This window comes from Cydia strobilella, chromosome 16 (genome assembly GCF_947568885.1).
Source record: "Cydia strobilella chromosome 16, ilCydStro3.1, whole genome shotgun sequence".
NCBI classification, from domain to species: domain Eukaryota; kingdom Metazoa; phylum Arthropoda; class Insecta; order Lepidoptera; family Tortricidae; genus Cydia; species Cydia strobilella.
Window position 1 is genome coordinate 7,796,603 of NC_086056.1, and position 16,351 is coordinate 7,812,953.

A 16,351-nucleotide genomic window follows, 5' to 3' on the forward strand; every position below is an offset into this window, starting at 1 on the left:
GATTGTCGCCGAGAGCTGCGTACAACGGCATGTTCTTTTTTTTAAAAACCGCAGTCTTTCCATACAACATGACACTTTGTAAACCAGTGACCGAAGCCTAAATCTCTTGCTCCAAAAGTATGTTGCGTCTTGCCTTTGGAAATGTTTGATCCGAACTCGTTGTGTAACCTGTGGCAGGCGAGGAGGACGGGCGCGCGAGCTCGGAGCTGGAAACGCTGGTTTGGACGCCGGAGCACGGTCTGACGGACCGGCAGATCGACCAGTTCCTCGTGGTGTCGCGCTCCGTGGGCACGTTCGCGCGCGCGCTCGACTGCTCCTCCAGCGTCAAGCAGCCCTCGCTACACATGTCCGCCGCCGCCGCCTCCCGTGACATCACACTGGTCAGTTGCTTTTTCTTTAACATTCCTTGCTTACTGCCGATGGGTTCTTATTCATATTCATAATCATATTTAATAATAATATACACATACATTACACATCAAAATACAAATTACAATTACAATTAGTGGAATAACAATTAAAATTTCAATTTATTTCAACATCGAAACAATAAAAGCAAAATTATTTACAGATGTTCAAAAATGTAATTACAAAAAAAAAACGTTTATTCAAAAATCTTACTTACAACTAAATACATATTTTCTTCTGCCAAACCACATAGTGGTTTGTTGGCAGACGAGGCTCCTTTGTGTTTGTGTTGAAAATTAGCTTAGCTTCAAATATTATGCTCCCATCCGACAAAAAGCGTGAAACGTGATATAAGTAGAATAGCTTTTGCATGTACAAAAAAAATTAGAAAAAAGCCGTTAAGTAAGGATTTAGTACTTTTTTTAGCTAAAAACTACTAATTTATACAAGAGGCTCCGTCGGTACACCCCATCGACATAGAATAGTACATTGTTGCCGTGGGATGGAAAGAAAGGCATTTTCTGACGTGATACCTAATAGGTACTTAAATGCCTCGCTCTGAGCAATGCTAGGTGGCTTGGCGAGCCTGGAAAAAGGTCCGAGTCAGAAAATGCCTGTTTCCACCGAGGTATACATAAAGCTTTTCTCAAACATGTAATATGTATATTTGGCGAATGTGGCATACGTTATGTACACGTTCGCTTCGCGTACTTGCGCGCACCGCGCCTCCGGCGCGCGGCGGACAAAAATGGAATCTGTATCGGTTATTTTACTCCTAGGAGCAAAATTATGCATATTGTTAATATTATTTACGCTAATTTCATTTTTGCCCGCTCCGGGCGCGCGGTGGCCGTGCGTTGTCGTCGCTGGGATAAAAATTAGGCACTTTGCGTTATCGATTTACGAACAAAATGCGACCATTTCCGAGCATGTGTTAGAAAATAGTACAATTCGATGCCAGTGCGGAAAGTACCTCACGAGTACCGAGATATCTTGCCACGAGCCGCACCTCGCTACGCTCGGCCGTCTATATCTACTTGGCATGCAACCCTTAGTTTACCGGCCTCTATAGTAATGTACTATTGCGTCGAGACATGATAAATGACTGGTTCCGTTACGAATCACAACATTCAATTAAGTATACTTGTTATGTACTCAGTTGAGTTATATAACCAATTGCTTTTATTGAACTTAAAAAGCTTCTAGCTATTTCCATTAATCCTAACCTATTCATTAGCGGTTGACCCTTAGCCGCACAAAGGCTTTGTTGTACCCAACTGTATTGCCCTTTCAATTCCACCCTCAAAGGATTCGGACACGCACTTGTCGCAATAGAAGCAAGAAAACCCAAAATCCCACTGTCAGAAAACCCTTGCGAGTGCCCTTTTTTAGGGTTCCGTACCCAAAGACTCCGCTGTCCGTCTGTCTGTCACAGTTGAAATTTTCACAGATGATGTATTTCTGTTGCCGCTATTACTAAAAAGTACGGAACCCTCGGTGCGCGAGTCCGACTCGCACTTGGCCGGTTGCTTTAGTTTTGCGCCCTAATTTGTAAAAGTCTTTTATCGATGGTAAAAGCTTGCAGTGCAGTTTTCGTTTTCGCTTACGGGCGAAAAGTTGCCAATGTATATCCATCAAAGAAATTCAATTATGCAACATGAGTTGCACGCTACAATTTTTTACAATGAAATGTTTATAATGAGCCTTACATAAAACCTGTTTTCCCACAGTTCCACGCAATGGACACACTACACAAGTCTGGCTACAGCATAGAGTCCGCCCTGTCGTCGCTGGTGCCCGCGTCGGGCCCCGTGCTCTGCCGCGACGAGATGGAGGAGTGGTCCGCCGCCGAGGCCAACCTCTTCGAGGAGGCGCTCGACAAGTATGGCAAGGACTTTGCCGACATCAGGCACGACTTTGTGAGTATCCCTTCATAACGATTACGGGGAGTACCTACGACCGGTCTGCAAAAAGCTGGCTGGATTGGTTGCCTCGTTCATTGAGCCCAATTTCCTGAACTGAAGGTTACTTATCTGGCGTTATTTCCAAACCTTTTCTCATTATTTCTAATAAGAGATCAGAGGACCAAGACAAGATATTATCAACCCGCAAGGAGGGGAAACTGGCCCTTACCTTCCGACCCCCTGTTATCTTAAGCTAGGTTAGAGTTACCATCTCTAAAGGCGATCTATAAGCGCTATTGATGCGGCAGCAATACCATAAAGATTTACTAATTTCAATTTCAACATTGTCAACAAGTTATCCTATTCACTGTAAGTGATATCAGTCACGATCTCTATTGTCTTGTGACTTGTTGGCGATTCCAATAACGTATAGCTTTGTTGATCAGCTTATCAGCGCTCAGGCGGAAGTCCAGTTCTGTCTTGTATGTCAGGTGTTTGATCTACCTATATGCAATAATATGCATTAAACTGGGACTTATATTTTTCTCTGGCAATATTCCTGTTACGTGTGTATTACATTATAATTTATTTATATCCATATCGGTATTTATGTACAGTTGCCTTGGAAAACGCTGAAGAACCTCGTCGAATACTACTACATGTGGAAGACGACGGACCGCTACGTGCAGCAGAAGCGCGTGAAGGCCGTCGAGGCGGAGTCCAAGCTCAAGCAAGTCTACATTCCCAACTAGTGAGTGTTTGTACCCACGCCCGCTTTTTAATACTTGTTATTCTTCGGTTGCTCTATTATTTGCCATGTCTCTATGATTCTCCTAAATCTAAAACATGAAAAACTTGTATTTGTTTATACTTATTTACAGCAGTAATCTAGAACTAGGTACCTATACTAGAAACAATACAAATAACAAATTACCTAAAACCAGGTTTATCTTTATAGTCCATTCGTACTTTAAGGCTTGGCCACATCACATACCTACACATCCCATCTGCCTATCGCGGAGCGCGAACCTAACATAGACGTTGCGCGAACGCTGCCGCTTGTTTGTGGCAGATATGGCCGGTGTAACCTTTGACATATACATAGGTTCTGCACTATGTTCCTGTTGAACAACATTATTAGAACTGCTTGCGCTTCTTCGAATAATGAAGTTAGTAGTGCGCTAGTGCGCATGTAGCCCTTGCAAGTTTAATGAGGTGCATGAATGGTGTTGCAGCAACAAGCCGAACCCGGCGCTGGTGAGCAACTCGGGCAGCAAGCCGGCCACCGTGCTCAACGGCGGCACCAACGGCACCGCCGCCATGCAGCCGCCCGCCATGCTCTGCGCCTCCTGCCAAGGTAAACACCATATAATGTTTTTGTCTGACTGACGAACATCATAAGTGATGTATTCATATTCATAGCGTCCCTCGCGCTCGGCGCGTTGTGCAAATTTGTACGAAGTTTTAATAGCGAAAACTACCGATGTCTAATGTCAATACTGATAGTTGGGACCTCGGGTAAGACTGCTGAAAATATCAACTTTTTGGTATTTTTAAGTTGACTAAACTGTAGATTCATTGTAGAACGTGAGGCAAGGAGGAAAACCGAGCATGCTTTCCTTTATCTTTACAAAAATAGTGATTTGTTTATTTTATAAGGTCGATAATTTCTCTAATACCTAACATGACTGACTCGTAGTTCAAATCAATTTGTAATGTAACGTATGTTAATTATTGTATTGCAGTAACGAATTCAAACCAGTGGTACACGTGGGGACCGCAGCATTTACAGTACAGACTGTGCGGCACGTGTTGGCAGTACTGGAAAAAGTATGGAGGACTCAAGGTTAGTGTGAACTTTTCTCATCTTTCTCATATTACGCGGTTATGACACTGGTGTAGATCCGTACGACACCCCCGTTGTATGAATGAGACAGCGCTAAGACGTGCGGATCCGCATCCAATGTGAATACCGCTTTATTCTTTGTTCCGATGGCATCTTCAGCAACTGTTTTGGAAGTTTGTAATAGTACCTTGTGTATTAAGGGCGGTAAACAAGAATTTACGAACGAGTGTGAATTTAAGTCCGAAGCCGGAGGCGAGGGTTTAATTAACACGAGTTCGTAATTCCTGTACCGCCCGTGGCACACACAATGTTTTTCGTCAAACTTGTGAGGAAAAAAGGGAAACAAATAGAACTTCTGCCTAATTTCGGACGTACATTATAGCCCTAGGTGATGAAAATTAACATTACGAAAATTTACCGACCATTGGCATACAAATGACATTCTTGGCAATATACTTTAATTAGCCCTAGAACCTCAAGTCGTTAAAATGCAGTTTATCAGTAGACAGTCAACCGTGTCGACGATCGTAATTTTGGGTTTCATTTATTCGAATTTTACTTGTAGTGTGTACTTTAGATTTTGAATTCTTCTTCTTCTTCTTCAGTCGGTCCCTCAATGCTGAGGATCTTGACATCATGTCCTTCTGTTGAAGATCAGATTCCTCCATAGGCTTCTATTCTTCGCCAAGCGCATGGCCTCGTGCAGATTTTGAATTATTGACACGAAATTTAGTATGGCCGGGTCGGGTACCATTGAAATGTTTGTGATCTGTATGTAGGATTTCCGTATAAGTATAGTAAATTTCAATGCAAGTGTACAAAGTGTGTCATTACTCACGTGTCCTGAGAGTGTCTTTTATGAGCCGTAGGCGAAATGTTTAATTTATATCGTGTAATAATATTTTTTGGCCGTAATAAACGTGTAATGGCGAAATAAAAATATATACAAAGCTTTTTGACATCCAAACTTTTTGGTGTGGACGTATGGATTACGGTTACAAATAAATTTAAAAAAGTACAGCTAAGTAAAGTAGCAATTTTTGAGCAACTGTATTAAAATAGTTATTTACGATACAAGTGCGGAAAAGAGGAAATTCGAAACGAGTGGCGATAAATTAAAACACGACCGCAGGGAGTGTTTTAAATCGACACGAGTTGCGAATTACCTATTCGCACGTGTATCGTACAACGTTTTACAGTACATATGGCCCTTTAAACTTTCGACATATGCACGAAAAGTGCTATTTGACTCGCTAGTGCGAGAAAGTAGCACCACATATACTGTAAAGCAATGAGGATATAATTAGATAGAGCGGTACTGTCATAGTAAGTTTTGTAACCGCTGTAAATTCACTGCCATCTATCGACATACTTTAAAACTAAAAATGAAGATTTATAAAAGTACGTTAAAATGTATTTAAATATGGATAAATGGTTTTTTTATTTGCATTAATTATTTTTATATGATTTTGACCCATGTTCTTCCATTGATATGCGTTAAAATTATAAATAACAAACAAAACCGTCAACGCCCTCTATACGAGACTAGGCCAAAACTAGTGGCGCCCTCTGAGCGAGAATCAAATTTTCTTGATTTTGGAGGCACGTTTTTTCCTTAGACTGTATCCATCTATTACGGAGTTATATCTATCTTTGCTGTAAAGTAATGTTTTGATTCAGACGGCGGGAGTGTTCGGCGAGACGGAGGTGGAGGCGGGGAAGGGCGCCCGCGCCGAGGGCGAGGACGCCGCGCTGTCCGTCTCGCACCGCCCGCATCGCTGCACCGTCCTCAACTGCTCCAAGGTATGCCTTGCCTTACTTTCTCTTCGATTTGAAAAAAGTATGGTTATTCATTATGAGGTTTAGTATCGATCGGGAAATATTTTTGGCGGCGGTATTTTATTAGCTCAGGAAAAGAATTAGGCTCAGACGATGTTTTCGTATGATTCTTATCATCCTGAGAGTAGGTACAAGTGAACCTGCGTCATATAGTTGATGCGTAGGGATGGTCTGAATTATTATATTTCTTCACCTACCGTGACCATAGTAGTGTTTGCTACGTTCAGTTCGTTCAGTAAGGACAAACGAGAGCGATTAAATTTTTAGGGACAGCTCCCATTATAAGTGTGACCTGTCTCTGCGGTCGGCACATACCACCAATGATATTCGCCACTGTATTCCCTCCCCCCCCCCCCCCTCAGGAGTTCAAGCTGCGCGCGCACCTGGCGCGGCACTCGGCGACGGCGCACGGGCTGGGCGCGGGCGACGGGTCGCGGCCGGTGATGAAGACGCGCGCGGCCTTCTACCTGCGCGCGTCGCCCTTCACGCGCCTCGCCCGCCGCCTGGCGCGAGCGCTGCGCCGCCCCCGCCACCACGCGCGCTCGCCCTTCGCGCCCATCAACCTGCACCAGGTCAAGCACGAGTGTGAGTACACCCCGACACATGTCTTACTATATCAATTATGTATTTTATAATTTTTTAAATTTTTTTTTACTTCACGTTACTTAGAAGTAAGAGATGGCCCGATTATAGAGTTTGCCGAATTCGAACATAACTTGCAGAATATACCGAATATTCGACCCATCTCTACTTAGCATACTTTTTCACTTTACTAGTCTCGTTTTAGTATAGGTAGCGCAGTTACGTCGCTCAACCTGATGTCGGAACACAAACTCGGTAGAAGTATTTCAGTGAAGCAAAATTCTAGTCTCGGGAAAGTCCAAATAGTCTGGGGTTTCCCAAATTACCTCCCCACCACATAATCTGATCGTTCTACCGCTCTAGGGTTATAGAGGTAGAGTCAAATTTAGAAATGAAGACATCCGAAGGTTCAATGATTATGTTTGTTTAAGTATGGTTTGTGTGTTTTAGGTTCTGTGGCGATGGCGGGTTTGGGCCCGGCGGAGCTGCGCGCGGGCGGCGCGGCGAGCGGCGCGGCGCGCGCGCGCGGGCCGGTGGGCGCGGTGGCGACGCGCCTGAGCGCGGCGCTGGGCAGCGTGGCGCCCGCCCGCGGCCACGAGTGGCTGCGCCTCACGCCGCGCGACTGCCTGCCTGTACCGCCGCACGTCGCCTTCCCCAAGCCGCCCAAGGCGCCCGGTCAGTACCTGCTACCTACTACCCGCCGGGTACTACTATAACTCATCGTGTATGAACGGGAGGCCTCCTGTGCCGCCTCCGACGGTTCTCTCTATCGGGACGCATCTAGGCTTGATTTCCTCCTACGCTTACATCGGTCGCTGACGTCTTCCGAACGGACCGTCGGTCGCGTATGACAAAAGAAAAGACCCGCACTGCGAAACCGATCGGCACTGAATGTTACATTTAACTATTTCGCTATCATCTTAAAAGTCAGTAACATCTAATTCCCATCCTGCAGACGGCAGCCTGATGTACGAGCGCGTGCTGTCGCGCGCCGAGAAGGAAGCCCGGCGAGCGTCGCCCGCGCCCGCCGCGCCCGCGCCCGCGCCGCCGCCGCAGCCGCTCAAGCGCCGCGCCTACGATGACATCAACGGACTCGACAGTCAGTATACCGTGCTGTACTCTACTGTAGGGATGTACGAGAAGGAGGCCCGCCGCGCCCGCGCCCGCGCCGCCGCCGCAGCCGCTCAAGCGCCGCGCCTACGATGACATCAACGGACTCGACAGTCAGTATACCGTGCTGTACTCTACTGTAGGGATGTACGAGAAGGAGGCCCGCCGCTAACAGCTATATTATAGAATGAGAGATATCATTATCTCATTCTAACAAATAGCTTTGTCCCTACTTACGTAAGTAAATGAAACAAGTGTATCTTAGGCCTAACGGGGGCGGCATTGCGACCCGTGAGCCGTGTGGTTTGGAGACCCCTGAGTCTACTTATACCATAAAAGGTTCTCTTATAAGAATGAATCGGTGCTATACCGACCTGTCTGGCCTAATGGGTAGTGACCCTGCCTATGAAGCAGATGGTCCCGGGCATAGATTAGTATATGTTATTACTGTAATAGATAAGAAACTCTCGGACATTTCACGTTCACGTCTCTACTAGTGCTGCCCCTAGCGGTCCTGCTCTCAACTAATGAGACTGTATATGCAGTAAACACGCACACATGTACACACACACACACACACACACACACGTACTTATGGCTTCTTTACCTACATGTAACAACTTTAATATTGGAAACTGATTTATGTAGTAATCTTTGTCGTACCAATTTCCATTTGCTTAGAAAACTACATAAATCAGTTTTTCAGAATAAATAAATGAAAACTTATGTTGAATCAAGTACAATATATTATTTATAAGTACCTACTTATTTACATACGGTCCATTCCAAGTAACTAAGACACATGCAAATACAGCGACGCTTTAAGCGCACTTCCGTGAAAATAACTTAACAGCAAGTATGTAACAATTTATTTCCTGACTATGTTTTAAACAATAATTAGAGGCAACCTAATTCATTTCTTCTTCTTGATCCCAAAATAACTTGGAAAGCTTCAATAGTTTGATCCAACTTTTTTTGATTTAATTTAGATCCATTTTTGTCGCATATATCATAGTTTTGAGAACATTCAAGCTTTTTATCCACAATTTGTGGTGCGGTGATCTGGGTGTTACAGCGCATTAGATTAGGTAGATTTTCCTTTTTTAGGTTCACTGAAATTGCCATTGACAACATCGAAAAACTTATCGAAGAAAAGCACGATACCTGCCGTGTCGCAACTTTATTCTGAAAGTTTTTTAATACCTGAAAATATATTAACAGTTAAGATGTTATCAAAAGTATAAAAAGGTTATTTTACAGCGAAACAGGACAAGTGTTGAGCATGCATTTTAAGGGTGTGCTATTGTCACATTTAATGTTAGGTAACAAGAAATCAGTGAATCGGGATATTATTCATGTAAAATGTCGACAAAGGTAACGTATTGTGGTTGGATTTTATCAGTAGATGTATGTCTTTCTAATTTTGGCAGGTTGTAGTTGATTTATCAGATTAAGACCTAGGCACGGAAAATAGTATCTTAATTATGATAATCAGAGCAACGTGTATGACGGGCCTTACGGGCACTAAGAATGGTGCTAGTTCAACGGCTGTTATTTGAAATGTTACAATGTTCCATGTTCCATCGCCAACATTTCATAAATATGCTTTACCCGAAGCCTCTATCAAAGCTTTTGATAAAGATGAAATAATAAATAAATGTTCAGGAGGTATATATATATTATAAACTCGAAAATTTACTTACCTTGCCCTTATACCGATGTACATACAAGAAGGTACACAGATTCGGCGCGGCCCGGCCGGCATTGCTTTTCATCTTGCCTGCGTTGGTTTGGTTGAATGAGTAAGAGCACAACTCAACACAACTTACAAGGTTGGTTGTGATATAAAGAAACGCTGTTTGTTAATATCTTAACATAAATCTGACCAAAAATATGTTTAAACGGAATTTATATTAAAAAACAACTTAGAAATAATTTCAAAATTTCCCGTCAAACCAAACGTCATTTGGTTTTTTTATTCGTCTAAATACGTCAGTCTGTCATTGTACGGTGTTTGCACTACATATTAAAAAAACTACTTTTACGTTTCAAATTTATTTTGTTTCCTAGTTCATTTGCAACGTAAGGTTAGTAACACTATCAAAACATTTTTTATTAAAATATATTCTTCTAGATTTAATTAAATACGATTAAGTTACCTGCTTAAATATTTGTTTTGGTATATTTTGTTTTCTACTATCTACACACAAGAATGATATCTAGCCACACTCAGCCCTCCTTATGCTAAAGGCGGTATCTCAAAAACGAATGAACTGGAAATGGAACGTTATGATTCAAATTTAAGGTACTTATTTGCATGCAATCTTCAATTGAGATACCGCTTTTTAGCTCAGCAGGGCACCACGGCTGAGGAATATATGTCCAGCATAACCCAGAGATGGCATTATTATCAGCATTACATTACTCCTCTTCAGAGATACTATACCATGGTCCCGGGTTCAAATCTGGTATGGGCATTTTTTGTATGATGAGCACGAATATTTGTTCCTGAGTCACGGGTATTTTCTATGTATTGAAGTATTTATAAATATTTATATATATACATATATCGTTTTCTAAGTACCCACAACACAAGCCTTATTGAGTTTACTGTGGGGCTTAGTCAATTTGTGTAATGATGGCCTCTAATATTTATTATTTTGCCGATGTGAATCCATACCCCTAATTGTAATGCACCGTAATCACGTATTTTTCATCATCCTGTCCTAGCCGGTTTCGGCCACGGCGACTGAGTTAGTACTGGCTAGTGAGAGCGACGATCGTGAGCTCTCAGGTGGCTGACGTAGCCTATTTTTGCAGAGAATGTACGGCCACACTCACTGCAGGTCAGCACCCCTCCGACAAAATTGTAATTGATGACTGCAGATGTACGGGTCTTTAAATCGTCACGCTTCGCGTGAGTTCCACTCGCCTCTGCTATTCGAAGGCTTGCACTTTTGTACTCACTGTATTTTTATGATGTTGGCAAAGGTTTTTTTATACCCAGAATATAACCCTAACATGAGTGTAATTAAGTATCTTGTAAAATTATAAATCTAAAGCTGTTATGTAATAAAAAATATTTTTCTCTTTTGCACTGCTTCCTGGAACAGCGCCAGGTTTGTATTCTGAATCATTTCTCATAATCAACTTATATTAAACGCCCCTCCACTAATTGATACTTTGAGATGTGAGCAACACGATAAACTTTCAGTGTTGATTTTACTTCAGTAGCTTAAACCCCTCAAGTCCTACCCAGTAAAATATTTAGATCACAACGGTTACACTCACTTGTATTTTTAGTCGCTATTGGCGACATGTTTCGGGCCCGTCGGGGGTCCTGGTCCTTCCTCAGGCTCGAGTGCTCGCGGCGGCTGCACTCCGTGCACTGAAATCCGTGCATTTTAAAATATGTCTCACGATAGTTTAATTTCAGCGTTTCGTGGTCGCGGAGTCGGAGGTAACTTTTGCCGACGCTATATCGCGTCCGTAGGACTGGAGGGGTTTAAGCGGCTTAAACAAACGCATCTACTATTAGAGCCACGAAGTAACGCATTTTCATGTAATGTCCTTTTGTACAGGAGCCGGGCTAGAGCGCTCAGGCGGAGCGGCCCCGCCTCCGGCCAAGCGGCCCAACAAGCACCCCGCGCCCATGCAGCGGCCCTCGCGCGAGCAGTACGCCGCCATGTGCGCCCGCGCGCAGGCCACGGGCCAGCCGCTTCCCGCGCACGTCTTCACGCACGTTAGTACCCCTACTGTAGCATCACCCCCCGGCCAAGCGGCCCAACAAGCACCCCGCGCCCATGCAGCGGCCCTCGCGCGAGCAGTACGCCGCCATGAGCGCCCGCGCCCCCTTACCTACTGCTACTAGCTTTCACGATCCCAGATTGAACTTCTCACACATGTTTGAGTATATTGCGCGCCTCGTAATAGCTGATGGGCATCGTACACGGCGTACACCACATGTGCTTTTTTACATATATTTATGTAAAAACTAAATTCAGCCGCATATGACAAACAGGTTAACAATCATTATCAGTATTATCACTCATCATCATTGACTATCTAAGAAAGTAATGGCAAACATGCTCTTCTTACGCTGAAAGACGATAGCTAGATGGAAACTTGCGCAATGACCCTAAGTCTATCGGGTTAGGGCCACTTGCACCAATCACGAGTTACCATGGTTACCAGTACAATTTGACACTGGGTTAACGGTTGAATTACCTGATTAACCCCGGGTTAGTCGGATGATGCAAGTGGCCCTTAGGCCTCATTCACGAGCGCTTTTTTTATATTATCTTTTTTATTTGTTTGAATAACACAAATGGAATCGTGTATTTATTCACACGATGGCGGTAGCGCTTTTTATCAAGCGTTCTTGGATTTTCAACTTTAAGCCTTGGTCTTTAAATCGAATTTAGCGTGCGGGCAGATTCAAGCGCTTTTTTAACGCGCGTTGAGAAAGCGCTCGTGAGTATAAGGCCTAAGTCACTAAGGGCCACTTGCACCATCACTAAGGCTTAGTAATTCACGTAATTCATCACGTGATTACTTCTAGTTTTTGAACTATTGTTTATGTACAGGTGAACGGGAAGCCGACCAATTTGACAGGACGTGGTGGACGGCGTCACGTTATATCATGGATGGACGCACCGGACGATCTTTACTTTAAGGCTACAGAGGCGGCTAAGTAAGTTTCTATCGCTTTACCAATTCATTAAAAAAAAACTCGTTATCAATTATTTGTTATGGATATGATATGATCTGTCATTCCTGGTAGAACAAATGTCACAGTCGATAGCTGACAGATCATGTCCTAAACAAAACAGTTCCAGATAAAACCGCTCTTTCTGTGAGATGGCGATGTGTGGCGATGTTCAGTCCGGCAAGAAATTGTAGGAATTATTGAGGGCGCCACTTCCTACGTAACTGTCACATTTTTGACGTAAAATGCTCAAACATGGCAACAATTTAAAGCCTGACCCAGTAATATAATGATCATGCGCCATGTTGCGGAATTTCATTGGAACTAATTTCTTACACTTGTAATAATTTTAATGATAGGTTGTCACTGTTGCCAGTGTCTTGTGGCGGTTTACTTGAATAATAGTTGTTGAATATTAAATAATAAATGACAACAAATGTCCCAAACTATACATAATCAAGAGCGAAACATTGTAAATAATGTAAATAGTAAACTGCTGGAAAATAACCGTTCGGGAAATGTAAACTATTTCGCTACGAAACATTTACAAATTAACATCATTACATCAGAGCTGACAGGTAAACAAATCAAAATGTAATTATAGTCCGGTTATTACGACTTGGTTATTATAGTGTTATGTTATACAAGCGAGGAAATACTTACAGTAACAAAAATAAGTGTGAAAAATTTACTATGGCCTTTGGAGACGATCAATCTTGTTCATTGACTATCTACCAGAGTCCAGAACCTATGTAAGGTAATTTTGACCTATGTGTGATGCGCTGATGCGTAAGAAAATTTATGATTTTTATACCGTAAAAAAGAAGAACGACAATAAAAAAAATGTGAACATCGAATATTTGGATTTGTTTTGATTACGGCGAATAAAAGTATGTAAGTAAAAAAAACGAGTTGCCAATCCACATTGTTCAGACTATACTGAACCGTTGCCATATAAATGAGAATAATAGCGCCCTCTTGACAATGATCTGCCGTGCCCCCGCCAAGACGAGCAAAGCGAAGCGCAAAGGCACTACCTACCTTTTCTCGAAGCGCTTCGTCGTTTTTTTGAACCCTCATAACTTGGGTTTGGATTACACTAGATAAACAAAATTCTCGGGATATGATGCTAATAGAGGACTTATTATGCATAAAATTTTTCAATTGCATAGCTCTTATACTTTAGATTTTATTCATATCTAAAAAAACGGTACTTCCTGAAGTCCTAGGAAGCTGAAATTTGGTATGTAAGATAGTCTTAGTACACAAACAACAAAAAAATTCATAAATTGAAATTTTTAGCCCCTAAGGGGGTGAAAAGTGGGTGGAATTTTGTATGGAAAATCAATAACCGCTGTACCGATCTAGTTAAAATTTGGTATGTAGATAGTTTTTGTTAAGGGGAATGATATAGAATAGTTTTTAACCCCAAAATCATCCTGTAAGGGTGAAAAGGGGCTGCAAAAGGGCGTAATCAGTAAAAAGCAGATTGTATAAAAGATACCCCCCAGATATGAAATTTCAGGATTTTTAATAGTAAATTACCCCCAAGTCCCCCAATTCTTTAAATTAGGGGATGGAAGATTGTCATAAGCAACTTACAAAAAGAAGTGAAATCCCACCAAAAACATTTCATATAAAATGTTGCCAAGACGAAACCATAAGGCTCGCACTGTCAAAAAGTTATCAGATCTTTTGTAGAGCCAAGCTTCTAACTCTACAGGCCCTAACTTCACAAACTCTACACCTTAGTTAAAATATGTGGCTTTGGCCGTTTTGTTACATACAAAATAATTTATAGTGAATACAATTTTCACCTTACGCCCATGTGACAGTAGCGAAACGGCCAAGCCACATATTTCGACTAAGGTGTAGTTTGTGAATTTAGGGCCTGTAGAGTTAGAAGCTTGGCTCTACAAAAGATCTGATAACTTTTTGACGGTGCGAGCCTTATGGTTTCGTCTTGGCAACATTTTACATGAGATGTTTTTGGTGGGATCATATATTCCTGGTCAGGCTTATGGAGGATTTTTAGTTCCATTTGATTTAATTTCTACAATTAGATGTCGCATTAGTGTACATTAATGTCGGTATGTCCTTAGATCTGCGCGCCGGAGCCTGAGCTGCGGCGAGCTGCGCCGCGGCGCGCGCGCGCCCTGGCGAGCCGTGCGCGGCGCGGGCTCGGGCTCGGGCGCGGGTGCGGGTGCGGGCGCGGGCGCGGGCGCGGTGGCGGCCGGCAAGGCGGCGGGCGCGGCGCCGCCGTGCCAGCTGGTCATCCTGGACTGACAGGAGCCTGCGCGCCCGCCGCCCCCGCACCCCCCGCCCCCGCCGCCGCACCCCTATACCATGGAGGCGCTGCTCGGCTGAAGCTCCGTGTATATTCCTGTTGTAAATACTACTGCGCCGAGGGCTGTACATAGCGAGGCCGACGCCCGCCGGGACCGGCCCGAGCCGGAAGCGCCAGGCGGTTACTTTAAACGAAGATTGTATTTTTGGTAAACGAATCGCCGAGAATGGATTCTGTAGATAATATTTTAAACTATATTGTTCTTACGTGGTTTGATCTGGAGTCGAGCAAAATAATGTATTTGATACATAAAATGATATGTAAGTCTATTTCATTCGGAGATTCATTGTAGGATAATTTACAATTTTTTTCATAAATAAAGCACAAATCGAGATATCCGTGAGTTTTATTTTATTAATTTTATTATTGTTTCATATACTAGAAACGTGTCTATACTACGTGACCCATTTTTTAATTTTTTTTACCCCGCCTGGGGGGCATGACTAAATATTTTTTGCAAACAAAAAGTTGAAAAAAAATATATATTTGCGATTTTGCGTCAAACCTAAGATCCTGTGACCGAGCATGGTATTCGTACAATTTCTAGGAGGATATAACCAAACGGAGTAGCCATAGCCGGCGTTCCCCTCTGTCGAAAATAGTCTGCCAATGGTCATGACTGACGTTTATCAGACATGGCTATTTTGACGTTACGTATACATTTGACGTTCCCCTCCCCCGCAAAAATCGGCAGACTTTTTTGTACAGAAAATTACAGACGTGGCGTCTCTGTTTGGTTATATCCTCCAAGTACAATTTACATATGTGGCTACGCGCAGGTACGCGACCCGCAGCGCTCGCTCTCGAAAGTTGCCCCTTGTCTCACATAAACTGGCAAATCGAGAAAACTTACGAACGTCATGGGTCGTAAGGTGCTCAACCACCTACCGGCTGACATTACTGCTGCACCAAGTGCGCCTATATTTAAGACTAAGCTCAAAAAATGGCTTCTCGAGCAGGCGTTTTACGACCATAGGGAGTTATTCTCTAATACATAGTGTAAGACGCTCTAATGATAATAATACTATTTGTAATATATTTTATATTAAGGTTGACATGTAATTGAATATTACCAAATAAAATGAATATGAATAATATGAATAACATATTTTGAATGTTGGGTCCAACAAAACCAGCATATGGGACCATATGCTCCTCCAAGATTTCCGTTATGTAACGCCGAGCAGTCAGGGATCCCTGGCTGTGACCAGCTTCAGCGGGAAATGCGCACGAGATCAGTTTTCCCGTTGTCGCGAACCCCCCTTGTGTGTCTGTGGACACATGCTACTTTATATATCCTTAATAGGATTGATAACTAAGGGGTTACGCGATATTACACAAGCACCTAGCCAAGGTTCGATATGATACTCAACTCCTTACCGTATCGATGATGGTGATCGCTGTCACTCTCTCTGCTTCGCTAATTAATGTGTCGCCGTTACCACGGCACCACCGTCCGTCATCTGGGGGTGAAATAGATTAATGACTACACAGTCATTAAGTACATTTAGGCCCGATATGGGTAGATACATATGGTCATTAGTTAAGGTCTGTCTGTAACGTCATCAACGTCTTGGGGACTGCTTAGTCACATGGTCGGTAAGTCA

At 43.0% G+C, this 16,351-nt stretch overlaps 1 protein-coding gene across 2 annotated transcripts in view; it reads left to right on the forward strand.

Annotated features, from left to right (window-relative positions):
• The window catches only part of LOC134748239 (metastasis-associated protein MTA3), a 138,923-nt gene extending 123,843 nt beyond the window's left edge, over nucleotides 1-15,080 (forward strand). For both annotated transcript variants that reach the window (XM_063682965.1, XM_063682964.1), the window contains 12 exons: nucleotides 178-380; nucleotides 2,139-2,327; nucleotides 2,930-3,063; nucleotides 3,548-3,669; nucleotides 4,058-4,158; nucleotides 5,839-5,961; nucleotides 6,360-6,582; nucleotides 7,030-7,254; nucleotides 7,535-7,678; nucleotides 11,271-11,431; nucleotides 12,276-12,382; nucleotides 14,500-15,080. In XM_063682965.1, coding sequence (XP_063539035.1) covers nucleotides 178-380; nucleotides 2,139-2,327; nucleotides 2,930-3,063; nucleotides 3,548-3,669; nucleotides 4,058-4,158; nucleotides 5,839-5,961; nucleotides 6,360-6,582; nucleotides 7,030-7,254; nucleotides 7,535-7,678; nucleotides 11,271-11,431; nucleotides 12,276-12,382; nucleotides 14,500-14,683 — 1,916 coding nt within the window. In that variant the 3' untranslated portion in view covers nucleotides 14,684-15,080. The remainder of the gene's footprint in view (nucleotides 1-177; nucleotides 381-2,138; nucleotides 2,328-2,929; nucleotides 3,064-3,547; nucleotides 3,670-4,057; nucleotides 4,159-5,838; nucleotides 5,962-6,359; nucleotides 6,583-7,029; nucleotides 7,255-7,534; nucleotides 7,679-11,270; nucleotides 11,432-12,275; nucleotides 12,383-14,499) is intronic.
• The last annotated feature ends 1,271 nt before the right edge of the window (nucleotides 15,081-16,351 follow it).